General features: G+C 48.1%; 1 protein-coding gene across 2 annotated transcripts in view; it reads left to right on the forward strand.

Annotated features, from left to right (window-relative positions):
* The window catches only part of zc3h3 (zinc finger CCCH-type containing 3), a 178,964-nt gene that overhangs the window by 143,510 nt on the left and 19,069 nt on the right, over positions 1-16,385 (forward strand). For both annotated transcript variants that reach the window (XM_078398392.1, XM_078398394.1), the window contains 2 exons: positions 10,155-10,348; positions 13,427-13,617. In XM_078398392.1, the coding sequence (XP_078254518.1) occupies positions 10,155-10,348; positions 13,427-13,617 (385 nt within the window). The remainder of the gene's footprint in view (positions 1-10,154; positions 10,349-13,426; positions 13,618-16,385) is intronic.

A 16,385-nucleotide genomic window follows, 5' to 3' on the forward strand; every position in this document is an offset into this window, starting at 1 on the left:
CTTTTCCTGCATCTAGCTTGTCCAGTCCTTTTATAATTTTATACGTTTCTATAAGATCCTCTTCTAAATTCCCGTGAATACAAGCCCAGGCTTTCCAATCGTTCCTCATATGACAGTCCCGCCATCCCGGGGATTAACCTGGTGAACCTCTTTTCATCGGGTGCTCCAGTTTCCTCTCACGTCCCAAACATATACAGGTTTGAAGGTTAATTGTTACTGTAAGTTACTAGCACAGTGCTAGTGTACAATGTGACTGTTGGTAGGTGTGGTCTCTCTCGGTGGGCCGAAGGGCCTGTTTCCGTGCCGTATCTCTAAAGATTTTTGTTTAGTTAGCTGAATCCAGGCTGACCAGAAATCTCCACACACAAACACAAGAGGAACAATTTACACATATACCCAGCCAATTAACCTACAAACCTGTACGTCTTTGGAGTGTGGGAGGAAACCGGAGCACCCGGAGAACAAACTCCGTACAGACAGCACCCGTAGTCAAGATTGAACCCGGGTCTCTGGCGCTCTGACTTGGCGGATGTGGAGAGGATGTTTCCACTAGTGGGAGAGTCTAGGACCAGAGGGCACAGCATCAGAATTATAGGACGTTCCTTTAGGAAGGAGATGAGGAGGAATTTCTTTAGTCAGAGGCTGGTGAATCTGGAATTATTTGCCACAGAAGGCGGTGGAGGCCAAGTCAATAGATATTTGTATGAACATGAATAAGAGCAGAGATTGGCCATTCACCCCATGGAGTCCACTCCGCCATTCGATGATGTTTGTCCTTCTCAGCTCTGTTCTCTGCGCCACACCACATATACTTCAGACTTCCAGCATCTTGCAGTTGACAGGGATACGGGACAAATGCAGAGAAGCGTGACTTGTGCCATCTTGGTCAGGATGGATGCGTTGGGCCGAAGGGCCTGTATCTGTGCGGTATGTTTCCATGGCAATCGTATACAAGTGCTGACAGTATTGTTTTTATAGTTGTCCAATAAAAAATAGTGGGTTTGGACAGAAAAGCCGCACTCTGCAGTCAGGAGAACTGCAGCTTTTCTGTAAATATATACTGTATGCAGAGTGCTGATCGTGTAAATATTTTCCCAAAGAGCCTAAATGCCATCCTGGGCCTTCAGTGGGTGAACTAATATTCTCTAAATAACACCAAAAGTGCGGACTGTGATTACTGGCACGGTGTTAAACTGTTGCAGAGAGCCCCAGAGAATTCACAGAAACGTCACAATCAAGTGAGAATTACTCATTGTCTGATTCGATTCCACAATGCATTCAATCCACTGTCACTCTGCCAGCAAAGGGTGGACCATACGTACTTTTAATAAATATTGCACTTTAATCTTTCAATCGCTGTGATGAAATGGTTACGCTTTTGAACTGTTACTGGTACCGAGTTACTGGCTGGCTTACACATTGCAGGACACAGGTTTACTCCACGGTCTCTCTCTTTCCTCAGTGAATTGTTTGTACTTGAAGTTGTGGCCTGCTCTCTCCGTTATAAAATGCACCTTGTCAGTGAAGTAACCAATGATAGTGCTGTCAAATGTAGACACAGAGCGCTGGAGTAACTCAGCGGGTCAGGCAGCATCTGTGGAGAACATGGATAGGTGACGTTTCAGGTCGGGACCCTTCTTCATACTCTGCAGTTTCTCGTTTCTCCATTTATTCTTGTGCTGATGTATTCACCAAACTCTTGCCACACTCTTGGCACCTGACTATCTTTTGCTTCTATCTGAAATCTTTAAAACGTTTAAAATCCCAATACTTGGGTCTTATTTATTATTGTGCTTCTGTTCATAAATTCACGTGATAGGAGCAGGATTAGGCCATTCAGTCCTTGAAGTCTACTCTGCCATTCAATCATGGCTGATCGTTCTTTCCCTCCCAACCCTATTCTCCTGCCTTCTCCCTGTAACCCCTGACACGCTGGTCTTGACCCTTGTCTTGGTCTCTACTCCATTGTCCTTTCACCAGGGATCTCGTGATTTGATAACATTACTCCGAATTCACGTGTTGAGAGAGAGGATTGCTGGTTGAGTAATTTGATGCTGACCTTGGCAATTATAGGATCAGTGAGTTGTTCACAAGATTCTCTGCCGTAGCTCTAATGACGTTTTCACTGCTACATTTTCGACGTTCCATCCTACAGAAGAGTCGGCCCGAAACGTCACCCGTCCGTCTCTCCACAGATGCTGCCTGTCCCGCTGAGTTACTCCAGCACTCTGTGAAACGTCACCTATCCATGTTCTCCACAGATGCTGCCTGACCCGCTGAGTTACTCCAGCACTCTGTGAAACGTCACCTATCCATGTTCTCCACAGATGCTGCCTGACCCGCTGAGTTACTCCAGCACTCTGTGAAACGTCACCTATCCATGTTCTCCACAGATGCTGCCTGACCCGCTGAGTTACTCCAGCACTCTGTGAAACGTCACCTATCCATGTTCTCCACAGATGCTGCCTGACCCTCTGAATTACTCCAGTACTTTGTGTCTATCTCTTGTATTTTAAAATACTCTTTTTTTTAACCCAACCTGTATGTTTTTCAAAATGTATTTTGAGAAATCATTTGCAGATGTGCACGCTAGGTGCTATTTTTACTGCAGAAGATGTATTTCAAATATATCCAATCTCAGCGTGAAATGTGTTTGTGATTTAGCACTGGTTGAATTACAGCTCTGTCAACCAATAACTATCTCTGCTGCGACACTCTGTACGTTCACCAAAGCCGGTCGAAAGGTCAGATGTCCTCATTAACGTCCACATGTGTTTCTCCAATCTTCCCCGCACCATTCACTGGCTCTGCCTCTTAATTTAAACCAGTTTACCCCAGATAATTTAAAGCTCCAGCATTTTGTGTCTATCATCCAGCATCTGCAGTTCCTTCCTACACAATTTAGATAGAAACATAGAAACATAACTTAGAAAATAGGTGCAGAAGGAGGTCCTTTGGCCCTTCGAGCCAGCACCACCATTCAATGTGATCATGGCTGATCATCCACAATCAGTAACCCGTGCCTGCCTTCTCCCCATATCCCTTGATTCCGCTAGCCCCTAGAGCTCTATCTAACTCTTTTAAATTCATCCAGTGAATTGGCCTCCACTGCCTTCTGTGGCAAAGAATTCCACAAATTCACAACTCCCTGGGTGGAAAAGTTTTTTCTCACCTCAGTTTTAAATGAGGTGAGAAATGTAAAAGATAAAACAGTTTATAATGTGAAGGATGGAACTGCAGATGCTGGTTTAAACTGAAAATTGACACAAAAGGCTGGAGTAACTTAGGGGGCAGGCAGCATCTCTGGAGAGAAGGAATGGGTGACGTTTCAGACTAAAGACGAGTCTCGACTCGAAATGTCACCCATTCCTTTTCTCCAGACTTGCTGCCTGTCCCGTTGAGTTACTCCAGCATTTTGTGTCTATAAACAGTTTATAATGACAGCTAAACTTCATCACAACACACTTTTTGGCCCAGTTGGGAAAACTGACATAAACGTGTTACTGATCCGTCCAAACTAAATTAATTATCCATTAACCACTTGCTTTAAAGGAAATCGTCCTGGTGATAGCAAATGTTTATTGGGCTGCAGTACTTGCGATGTTTAGCTGTACGTTGTTCCTGCTAAACAGCATAAATCTTCAATTGATGTGGCCTTTATCTCAAAAAATGTGTGGTCCATATCCCTCTAGACCTGTCCTATCCATGTACCTGTCCAAGTGTTTCTTGAACGCCTCATTTACCTCCTCCGGCAGCTCGTTCCATATACCCACCACCCTTTGTGGGAAAAGGTTACCCCTCAGGTTCCAGTTAAATCTTTTCCCCTTCACCTTAAACCTGATAGGAGTAAAGAGGTCCTTCTGCAGTTGTTCAGGGCCCTGGTGAGACCACATCTGGAGTATTGTGTGCAGTTTTGGTCTCCTAATTTGAGAAATAATGTCCTTGCTATTGAGGCAGTGCAGCGCAGGTTCACCAGGTTAATCCCCAGGATGGCGGGACTGTCATATGAGGAAAGATTGGAAAGACTGGGCTTGTATTCACTGGAGTTTAGAAGGATGAGAGGGGATCTTATAGTGATACATAAAATTATGAAAGGACTGGACAAGCTAGATGCAGGAAAAATGTTCCCAATGTTGGGGGAGTCCAGAACCAGGGGCCACAGTCTAAGAATAAAGGGGAGGCCATTTAAAACTGAGGTGGGAAAAAACATTTTCACACAGAAAGTTGTGAATTTGTGGGATTCTCTGCCACAGAAGGCAGTGGTGGCCAATTCACTGGATGAACTTAAAAGAGAGTTAGATAGAGCTCTAGGGGCTAGTGGAATCAAGGGATATGGGGAGAAGGCAGGCACGGGTTACTAATTGTGGATGATCAGCCATGATCACAATGAATGGCAGTGCTGGTTCGAAGGGCCGAATGGCCTCCCCCTGCACCTATTGTCTATGTTTCTGTTTTCAATATGAAATACTATCAAAATTCTATATCAAGTACATCTAGAATTTGACCCATTGGGTTGTCATAAATCAAGGACTCTGACAAAGGCTTGACCCAGTCCCAGCCTGTAACTCACTGCTCTGGTCTATAAATTGTCTATAAATCCTAGCATTATATTTCTCACATAAACATCAATCCATATATCACTATCATCTGCCCGTTATCTGCTCTTCTTTGTAACTTGCGCTAAGTTGTCCAATATAATTCTTTATATAAGCATCTAAATTGATCAAAATAGATTTTAGCCTTTAACCTACTGACGGATATATATTATCCCAGATAAAACCTCCATGTTCCCATTAATCACGATGCTAACTCAAGTCCTAGACTAGACTTCTGCCTGCTACTTCAAAGATTTATTATTTTTACGCTATTTAGATTCTCAATTGTACTTCACTTCCAGGTTTCCATCTCTCGATGTATCAGCCTTCTCAACACGTTGATCAGAACCCATTTTATTAACTCACTTCCACAATTTCAATTATTCCATACATAAACTATCTAATCTCCTCAATTATATTCCGGTTCGTAACGAACTAACTATTCAATATAGCAGTCACAAACCATCTTAATCCCTTAATTAAATTCCAGTCTGTTACTGATTCATTAAAGTCTATTTTACATAGGAACCATTCCAGCATGTGTTTGTTTTCCAATTCTTTTCTCGTTGCCTTTTTATAAAAATAATTTTGTTTTCCTCCCGCCACGATCTTAACTTTGCTGTAAATTTGAAGTCGTCTGAACAGATCAGACACTTGAGAAAGGGAAGACAGCACAAAACTGTTCTTGTGAAACTGGAAACGTTTAATTAGCAATTCTCACTGTTCCATTCTACAGAGTGTGCCATGATTGATGATCTCCAAGGCGTCTTTTACTTTTTATGGGTTGAATTGATCCTGTAGGAATTTGATATGTGGAATTGAGTACGTAACAAGGGTGTAATGGACTCCACTGTGAAATTCCGCTCAAATATTTGGGATGGCAAAGCTTCCTTTAATGAGATTGGTGTGTTTCCAAATTTGCCCGCTCATTCCCAGACGCTTATCATGTCATTTTCTTCAAAGCGTGTAGAGAAGAAACTGAAAGGAATAGGAGACAATTGTTGGTGGAATCAGCTGGCCGAGTCTGGCATCACGATGGGTGGCACAGCCCCTGCCTCACCGACCTAGGTTCAATCCTGACCTCGGCTGCTGCCTGTGTGGAGTTTGCATCTTCTCCTCATGGCCGCGTGGGTTTCCTCTGGGTGCTCCGGTTTCCTCGCACACTCCAAAGACGTGCGGGTTTGCAGGTTAATCTGTAAATTACCCCTAGTGTGTCGGGCGCGGATGGGAAAGTGGGATAGCATTGAACCAGTGTGAGCGTGTGATCGCTGGTCAGTGTGGGCTGAAGGGCCTGTTTCCATGTGGTGTTTCTAAACTAAAACTACAAACCAGAACTAAATCACCGGGACCAACAGCATCAAGCTTGGCCACAGAGCTTCAGGCTCAGTGGTGACCACACAACCCTAATGATGCAATACACCACCACCTAGCGACCGTACTGCGAGAACGTACCGACGTTCTCTGACAGCTTCATCCTCTGAAGTTGTAGCACAAAAGGACACAAAATGTTGGAGTAATTCAGCCGGTCAGGCAGCATGGATAGGTGACGCTTCATAAGGTCATAAGTGATAAGAGTAGAATTAGGCCACTCGGCCCATCGTCTACGCCATTCAATCATGGCTGATCTACATTGGACAGTTTTGAAAAGGGTGACAAGACGGGCATCACACTGGTGAAGCTCAGCGCAGCCGCCATCTATGATACTGTGTGGCACCAGGGCTTGATCTAGAAGCTTCTCCGAACCATCCCTGACCGTCATTTAGTGCGGTTCCTTGCCAACATCCTTGCCAACCGCAGTTTTGTACTCAAGACCAGCGACGGACAATCTAGCCGACTGTGACGCCTAAGAAACGGAGTCCCCCAAGGCTTGGTACTGGCCCCCATGCTCTTCAACCTCTATATCAGCGATCTTCCACGCACGACCTCGCGCCAGTATGGATACGCAGATGACTTGGCCCTACTGCACTCGGACAAGAGCTGGTCAAATGTTGGGGATGTGCTCTCGGCGGATATGGAACTTGTCGCGAGCTACCTTAAGACCTGGAGACTAAAACTGAGTGTGGCAAACACCACCACAACGGCCTTTCACCTGAACAACAAGGAAGCTCAACGCCATCTAACCGTCACCCTCAGTGGGTCACCCCTACCCTACAACCCATTTCCTACATACCTCGGGGTGAAGCTAGATTGGCAGCTGACCTACAAGCAACACCTTGAAGCTCTCCGTGCTAAAGTCTCGGCACGGAACAACCTCCTGTGATGCTTGGCCGGATCGTCATGGGGCGCCAGGACATTTACTCTTGGAACCAGTGCTCTTGCACTCGTGTACAGCGCCGCTGAGTATTCCGCCCCAGCATGGTGCCGCAGCGCTCATACCAGCAAGCTAGACGCCACCCTCAACGTCACCATGCGGATCATCACCGGCTGCCTACGCCCTACTCCCACGGATCTCCTGCTGGTGCTCGCAGGTATCGCACCCGCCAAGCCTCGCAGAGAGTTCTTCACTCATAGGCTGGTGTGCAAGGCCCCATCGGACCTTTGCCAAACATCCTTTGCACCACCTCGCCCAGGATTCACAGCAACTGGGACCTCAACGCCTGTCATCTCGTCACCCTTTCTCCGTCATGCAGCGACCCTCTGTGGCTCCGGTTTCAACATACTAGGAGCATGGAGAACCAGCTGGGAACAGACATCGCCACCTCCTCAATTCACCGTCGCACCGAACACCACAGCCTCACCCGGCTCGGACACGCCCCGCAAAGAGTGGGTCGCCCTGAACCGGCTCCGCACAGGGGTCTGCCGGTTCAACGCCAACATGCATCACTGGGGGTTGCGTCCATCAGCAGCCTGCGTGTGTGGAGCAGACCAGCAAACAGCGCGGCACGGCATGTCCGACTGCACTGTCCTCCGCCCCCCTGGTGGAGGGGTAGACCTCACGGCCCTCGACAACAGCACATTGCACTGACTACAGCGCCTGGAGGGCACTACATAACTTCTGCTGCCTCAAATGCAAGAAGATGAAGATGGCTGATCTATCTCTCCCTCCTAACCCCATTCTCCTGCCTTCTCCCCATAACCCCTGACACCCGCACTAATCAAAAAACTATATCTCCGCCTTAAAAATATCCACTAACTTGGCCTCCACAGCCGTCTGTGGCAAAGAATTCCACAGATTCACCACCCTCTGACAAAATAAAAATTTCCTCATCTATGTCCTAAAAGAACGTCCTTTAATTCTGAGGCTGTGCCCTCTGGTCCTAGACTCTCGCACTAGTGGAAACATCCTCTCCACATCCACTCTATCCAGGCCGCTCACTATTCTGTACCTTTCAATGAGGTCCCCCCTCATTCTTCTAACCGAGTACAGGCCCAGTGCTGACAAACGCTCATCATAGGTTAACCCACTCATTCCTGGGATCATTCTTGTAAACCTCCTCTGGGCCCTCTCCAACGCCAGCACATCCTTCCTCAGATACAGGGCCCAGAATTGCTCACAATATTCCAAATGTGGCCTGACCAGCGCCTTACAGAGCCTCAGCATCACACACACCCCTGTGACCAGCGCCTTGTACACCCCTGTCATTGTACCAGCCCCTTTGAAATAACTGCTATTTCAGGTCGGGACCCTCCTTCAGGTCGGGACCCTCCTTCAGGTCGGGACCCTCCTGCAGGTCGGGACCCTCTGTCATGTCAGGGACCCTCCTTCTGGTCGGGACCCTCCTCCAGGTCGGGACCCTCCTCCAGGTCGGGACCCTCCTCCAGGTCGGGACCCTCCTTCTCGGTTGCTTCACAGCTTAGTTTGGTAACAACTTTGCCCAAGAACACAAGAAATTGCAGAGGGTTGTAAATGTAACCCAATCAATAGACAATAGGTAATAGGTGCAGGAGGAGGCCATTCGGCCCTTCGAGCCAGCACTGCCATTCACTGTGATCATGGCTAATCATTCTCAATCAGTACCCCGTTCCTGCCTTCTCCCCATACCCCCTGACTCCGCTATCATTAAGAGCTCTATCTAATTCCATCACGTGGATCGGATGGTCTGCCTACTGTCGATACTAAACTAAAAATACTAAACTCATTGTGGACATTGGCCTTTTTCTCTGGGACTGTGAATGCTGGGAGACTATATTCTACACTCTGGCATCTTTCCCTTCATCTGCCTTTGTGTTTGTGTTTGGCTTGAGTGTGTTAGATATCGTGTAGTCTGGTATGTTTGGACAACATACAAACATAAGCTCTTCCTTGTACCTCAGTACACGTGACAATGATAAACCCAAGCTGCAGCTGAGGGCAACATTTAGCTCCGAACCACCTAAGTTGGCAGTCTTGTTTGCGAGAGTACAAACACAGAGAAGAAGCAAGGCATCTCTCTGATATGTTCCTAATTTATGATCACCTTTGCATTCTGCCTTGACTTCCAAAACTTATTCTCCAGTTTGTTTCGTTTTAGTTTTAGAGATACAGTGCAGAAACAGGCCCTTTGGCCCCAAGAGTCCACACCGCCCAGCGATCTCTGCACATTAACACAATCTTACACGCACTAGGGACAATTTACATTTACACCAAGCCAGTTAACCTACAAACCTGTACGTCTTTGGAGTGTGGGAGGAAACCGAAGATCTCGGAGAAAACCCACGCGGGTCACGGGGAGAAGGTACAAACTCCGTACAGATGGCACCTGTAGTCGGGATGGAACCCGGGTCTCTGGCGCTGTGAGGCAGCAACTCTACTGCTGCGCCACCGTGCCGCCCCTAAAGTTTGCTGCAATCCCTTCTGCACTCTTCCCCATATCCCTCGTCTTTTTTGACATTTCTGAACTGCTTGTCAGTTCTATTGTGCTTCTGTGGGGATGATGGAATTCCAGCTTAATTGCTCAGACGGGAGTGGATGTGGAGAGTATATTTCAAGTAGTGGGAGAGTCTGGAACCAGAGGGTACAGCCTCAGAATAAAATGTCCCTCAGACTACCCTTGATCAGACTTTGCTGGCTTTACCTTGCACTAAATGTTATTGCTTTATCGTGTATCTATACACTGTAAATGGCTCGGTTGTAATTGTATATTGTCTTTCTGCTGACTGGATAACAAGCAACAACACCTTTTCACTGTACCTCGGTACACGTGACAATAAACTCAACTAAGGGCATTAGGGTGGCGTGATGGTGCAGCGGCAGAGTTGCTGCATGGGTGAATAGGAAAGAAAACTGCAGACGCTGGTTTAAATCAAAGGTAGACACAAGATGCTGGAGTAACTCAGCGGGGTCAGGCAGCATCTCTGGAGAGAAGGAATGGGTGACGTTTCGGGTCGACACCCTTCTTCGGGTCGAGACCCTTCTTCGGACTTCAGCCACCCATTCCTTCTCTCCAGAGATGCTGCCTGACCCCTGCTGAGTTACTCCAGCATCTTGTGTCTACTTGCTGCATGGGTGAGTTGGCCTATTTCCACACTATATGACTCTATAAGACCACACGAGCAGAACATCATGTCCAAGAGCATTTATGAGCTTGAGAGGCGTACATATGAGGGATTTTCTGACGTTTAAAACTACTTCCTTTCCAGTGCAAGAGGAAGCACACGCTGCTGTGCCCGGAGTTCTCCAAGACTGGCAACTGCACGCAGGGCTCCAAGTGCAAACTACGCCATCGGCAGCCCACAAGCCACAAGCAAAAGGCCGCTTCTGATTCAAGTCAGGCTGGAGCATCCGACCGGAGCACAACTTCAAAGAGGATCAGTCCTGCAGATCACACACTAAGGTAAAGCATGGCCATTGCGGCAGCTCGTGACAGAATCCCCGCCTTCATTGGCAATGTGTAGGAAGGAACTGCAGAAAGCTGAACACAAAAAGCTGGAGTAACTCAGCGGGTCAGAGCTTAAAAGGTACATCTGTAGGTGTATTGTGCATGTCACTGGTTCCTAAGCTGCAGAGTCACACAGACCAAAGAAGCCCGAGCTGTTGGTTAATTAATTGTATTAGCTGGGACAGCAAGTGGATTGCCCTAATTTGTCATCTGCTTCATGAGGCAGAAAGATGAAGAAGAACGAACGACTGGCGAATTCTGCTTGCCAGCTTGTTGACAGGTGTGTGAACACAGACAGTAGCTCAGATGATGACCAGATTTGGCTGAGTTGTCCTCAGATACCAAGCATGTGTTTATGTTCATGCAAAAAATGTCCAGACTATAAAACTGACGGGGTATATCTTGTACAACTGCTGGCCCTCGATGTGCTTGAGCTTCCAGCTAAAGGAGAGCAAGACATACTCAAGTCAGGGCGGCACGGTGGCGCAGCGGGTAGAACTGCTGCCTCACAGCGCCGGAGACCCAGGTTCGAACCTGATTACGTGTCCTGTCTGTACGGAGTTTGTACGTTCTCCCCGTGACCTGCGAGGGTTTTCTCCGGGTGCTCCGATTTCCTCCCACACTCCAAAGACGTGCAGGTTTGTAGGTTAATTGGCTTCAGGAAGAATTGTAAACTGTCCCTAATGTGTGTAGGACAGTGTTAGTGTACAGGGATTACTGGTCGGTGCGAATTCAGTGGGATGAAAGTCCTGTTTCCACGCTGTATCTCAAAACTAAACTAAGAGCTTTTAATTGTCATGTAGCGACAACAGAACAATGAAAATCTTACAGAGTAGATGCAATGCACATTGAACAATATACCACATTACAGGCGTGTAGATGAAATGCACACGGAACAATATACCGCATTACAGGCGTGTAGAAGCAACGCACAAGGAACAATATACCGCATTACAGGCGTGTAGATGCAACGCACATTGAACAATATACCGCATTACAGGCGTGTAGATGTAGATATTAGATCATGTACAAAATCTCCATAATTTATTAACCCTAATACTCGTGCAAATAAAAAGTGTTTAGTGCAACTGAAGACGGTCCATGGAGGTTCAGATCCTTTCTGAAGAGGTCGGGGTTTGTGGACTTCTGTGGACTTGTGAATTGTTCCTGGTGATGGGAGTAAGCTGAGAGCGTGGCCAGAGTAGTGTGGGTCTCTGATGCTTCAGGGTTGGGTCTTCGCCGGCTGGTCTCTGATGATGCTGGCTGTCTCTGTGTGGCAGCGACTCCTGTACATCCCTACGATGGTAGGGAGGTCAGTGATGACATTTCCAAATGGACTTCTCAAACATCAGCAGTGAGGAGTAGATGCACAGATGCACAGAGTCTCTTGCCCAGAGTAGGGGAATCGAGGACCAGAGGGCATAGGTTTACGGTGAGAGGGGAAAGATTTGACGGGAACCCGAGGGGTAACACTTTTTGGGTGGGTGTATGGAACGTGCTGCGTGAGGTAGTTGAGGCAGGCACTGTGCAACTTTAGCGAAACACTTGGACAGGTACATGGATAGGACAGGTTTAGAGGAATATGGGCCGAACGCAGGCAGGTGGGACTAGTGTAGATGGGGCATGTTGGTCGGTGTGGGCAGGTGGGACTAGTGTAGATGGGGCATGTTGGCCAGTGCGGGCAGGTGGGACTAGTGTAGATGGGGCATGTTGGCCAGTGCGGGCAGGTGGGACTAGTGTATATGGGGCATATTGGTCGTGTGGGCAGGTGGGACTAGTGTAGATGGGGCATGTTGGTCAGTGTGGGCAGGTGAGACTAGTGTAGATGGGGCATGTTGGCTGGTGTGGGCAGGTGGGACTAGTGTCGATGGGGCATGTTGGCCGGTGTGGGCAGGTGGGACTAGTGTAGATGGGGCATGTTGGCTGGTGTGGGCAGGTGGGACTAGTGTCAATGGGGCATGTTGGCCGGTGTGGGCAGGTGGAACTAGTGTAGATGGGGCATGTTGTTCAGTGTGGGCAGGTGGGACTAGTGTAGATGGGGCATGTTGGCTGGAGTGGGCAGGTGGGACTAGTGTAGATGGGGCATGTTGGTCGGTGTGGGCAGGTGGGACTAGTGTAGATGGGGCATGTTGGTCGGTGTGGGCAGGTGGGACTAGTGTAGATGGGGCATGTTGGTCGGTGTGGGCAGGTGGGACTAGTGTAGATGGGGCATGTTGGTCGGTGTGGGCAGGTGGGACTAGTGTAGATGGGGCATGTTGGCTGGTGTGGGCAGGTGGGACTAGTGTCAATGGGGCATGTTGGCCGGTGTGGGCAGGTGGGACTAGTGTAGATGGGGCATGTTGGTCAGTGTGGGCAGGTGGGACTAGTGTAGATGGGGCATGTTGGCTGGAGTGGGCAGGTGGGACTAGTGTAGATGGGGCATGTTGGTCGGTGTGGGTGGGTGGGACTAATGTAGATGGGGCATGTTTGCCAGTGTGGGTAGGTGGGACTAGTGTAGACGGGGTGGGTTGGTCGGTGTGGGCAGGTTGGACTAGTGTAGATGGGGCATGTTAGTCGGTGTGGGCAGGTGGGACTAGTGTAGATGGGGCATGTTGGTCGGTGTGGGCAGGTGGGACTAGTGTAGATGGGGCATGTTGGTCGGTGTGGGCAGGTGGGACTAGTGTAGATGGGGCATGTTGGTCGGTGTGGGCAGGTGGGACTAGTGTAGATGGGGCATGTTGGTCGGTGTGGGCAGGTGGGACTAGTGTAGATGGGGCATGTTGGTCGGTGTGGGCAGGTGGGACTAGTGTAGATGGGGCATGTTGGTCGGTGTGGGCAGGTGGGACTAGTGTAGATGGGGCATGTTGGTCAGTGTGGGCAGGTGGGACTAGTGTAGATGGGGCATGTTGGTCGGTGTGGGCAGGTGGGACTAGTGTAGATGGGGCATGTTGGTCGGTGTGGGCAAGTTAGGCCGAGGGGCCTGTTTCCAACCTTTATCACACTACAACTCTACTGAGTTTTATGTAGGAATGTAATTTTCTCAATTTGTTACAGAAACAAAGAGAAGATATCGAGACAAGTGAACTCAGGGGACATCGTGGTTTCTTCTTCCACCTCCAGGGACGTTAGTGGGAGCAGCAGTGGTCAGCAGCGACTTCCTGCATTTATTGCTCTTCATTCATCGGTATCTTCTGAAGAGAAGGCAGACTCTGATGTGGAAGAAGAGAGAGAGGGTGAAGCACTGGGTAAGTCTCGGAACAATATCAGCAAAGAAGCCAATGGCCGATCACTCTCGTTTACATCTTTCCCAGTGTCAGCTATCACTATGCAAGCTTTATTTATAAGTTCATGTCATTGGAGCAGAATTAGGCCATTCAGCCCATCATGTCTCCTCCACCATTCAAACATGGCTGATCTATCTCTCCCCAACCCCATTCTCCTGCCTTCTCCCCATAATCCTTGACATCCTTACCATTCCTCAGCCTCCCATGGGGTTCCGTTCCGGGACACCCATCGCAAACCGAAGTGGAAATGCATTGTAATACGCGCGGTCACCTGGCCGGACGCCAGCCGTGGCTCGCCAGGGGTCACTGCCGTTTGCACCATCGCAAAGTCCAACTATCACAAGTGGAAGCATCGTTAGCTGTGCCTTAGTAATGTTGACATACCCATGGGTCCAGCGTAGACTATTCCAGCGTTGATTAGAAAGTCTGATTGATGTAAATAAGCTGCAGTAACGTGGAGATTCCAACTCGTTTGGATCAGTTAACTAAGTACTGATGATTTCTACAAGTCCTCAATGTTCTCTCAATATGTTCTCTTAATATCAACCATATCAACTCTAGCCACAGGCTCCATGTCAGTCCCTGGCATTCACACTACACCAGATATTGGGTATTGGTGTCTTATTGTCATGGCAACCAAGATACACTCAAACACTTGGTCATGGATTTGGTGTCACACTTGTCTTTGATCTTCCAACTTGAATCCAAGCTGTCACTAAGGCTTCAAAATGCTGGAGTAACTCAGCGGGTCAGGCAGCATCTGTGGAGAACATGGATAGGTAACGTTTCACAGAGTGCTGGAGTAACTCAGCGGGTCAGGCAGCATCTGTGGAGAACATGGATAGGTGACGTTTCACAGAGCGCTGGAGTAACTCAGCGGGTCAGGCAGCATCTGTGGAGAACATGGATAGGTGACGTTTCACAGAGTGCTGGAGTAACTCAGCGGGTCAGGCAGCATCTGTGGAGAACATGGATAGATCAAGACCCCATCTGAATAGGTCAATAGGTGAAATTTCGGGTCGGGACCCTTCTTCCACCATGTTTTCCAGAGATGCGCCAAAAACGTATCATCACTTGGAGGATTTAAATGATTAAATGACGAATAAAAAAGCATCAAATGGAATTTAATCCAGAGTAGAGTCACTGGGTGATCGATCCATCACAGAAACAGACCCTTCAGCCCAGCTGGTCCATGGCAACCACGATGCACCATCTATTCCAGCCCCATTTGCCAGTATTAGGTACATATCTGCTGAGTTACTCCAGCATTTTGTGTCTATGCCCCAACATCGTAAATAGGTGCAGGAGGAGGCCATTTGGCCCTTTAAGCCAGCACCGCCATTCATTGTGATCATGGCTGATCATCCACAATCAGTAACCCGTGCCTGCCTTCTCCCCATATCCCTTGATTCCACTAGCCCCTAGAGCTCTATCTAACTCTCTCTTAAATTCATCCAGTGAATTGGCCTCCACTGCCCTCTGTGGCAGAGAATTCCACAAATTCACAACTCTCTGGGTGAAAAAAGTTTCTTCTCACCTCAGTTTTAACTGGCCCCCCCTTTATTCTTGGACTGTGGCCCCTGGTTCTGGACTCCCCCAACATTGGGAACATTTTTCCTGCATCCACTCCTTTTATAATTTTATACGCCTCTATAAGATCCTCTCTCATCCTTCTAAATTCCAATGAATACAAGCCCAGTTTTTCCAATCTTTCCTCATATGACAGTCTCGCCATCCCAGGGATTAACCTGGTGAACCTGGTGCACTGCCTCAATAGCAAGGATGTCCTTCCTCAAATTAGGAGACCAAAACTTCACACAATACTCCAGATGTGGTCTCACCAGGGCCCTGTACAACAGCAGAAGGACCTCTTTACTCCTATACTCAGCTCCTCTCGTTATGAAGGCCAACAAGCCATTAGCTTTCTTCACTGCCTGCTGTACCTTCACGCTTACTTTCAGTAAGGTGTCTGGTTGTTTGTGGGAGTTTATATCACTACTCAGGCATTTTGGTATTTTAGAGACAATTCAAAATGTCCAAATTTTGCCCTCTGATAAAGTAAACCACATAATGGGCTTTTAGATAGGCACATGTAGGGAAATGGATCATATGCAGGAGGAGGAGATTACCTATAGATAGGCACATGTAGGGATATGGATCATGTGCAGACAGCAGAGATTACCTATAGATAGGCACATGTAGGGAAATGCAGGCAGGCAGGCAGCGGAGATGACTTTAACTTGGCATTGTGTTCAGCACAAACATTGTAGGCTGAATGGCCTGTTCCTGTGCTGTTCTATATTCATCGTAACACTGAGCTTTGTTTAAGGATACTGTGTGGATACAGACCCTTTGGCCCTCTGAATCTGCACTGACAAGTACACTAGTTCTATCCTGCACAGTAGGGGCAATTTTACACAAGCCAATTCACCAACAAACCTGCACGTCTTTGGAGTGTGGGAGGAACCCGGAGCACCCGGAGAAAACCCACACTGTCACATGGAGAACGCACAAACTCCGCACAGACAGCACCCGTAGTCACGATGGAACCCGGGTCTCTGGCGCTGTGAGGCAGCAACTCTACCGCTGTGCCATCGTACCGCCCTATCACTGGGGTGACACTGAGCTACTGATAATTACAAGTTGACTGCACTACCTGCTGGTCTTATGCACGTAGTCATTTAGTTATTTGCAGTGTCATTTGTTCACACAAGGGCAGCAGAGTATCG

Source organism: Rhinoraja longicauda, chromosome 4 (genome assembly GCF_053455715.1).
Source record: "Rhinoraja longicauda isolate Sanriku21f chromosome 4, sRhiLon1.1, whole genome shotgun sequence".
NCBI classification, from domain to species: Eukaryota; Metazoa; Chordata; class Chondrichthyes; order Rajiformes; family Arhynchobatidae; genus Rhinoraja; species Rhinoraja longicauda.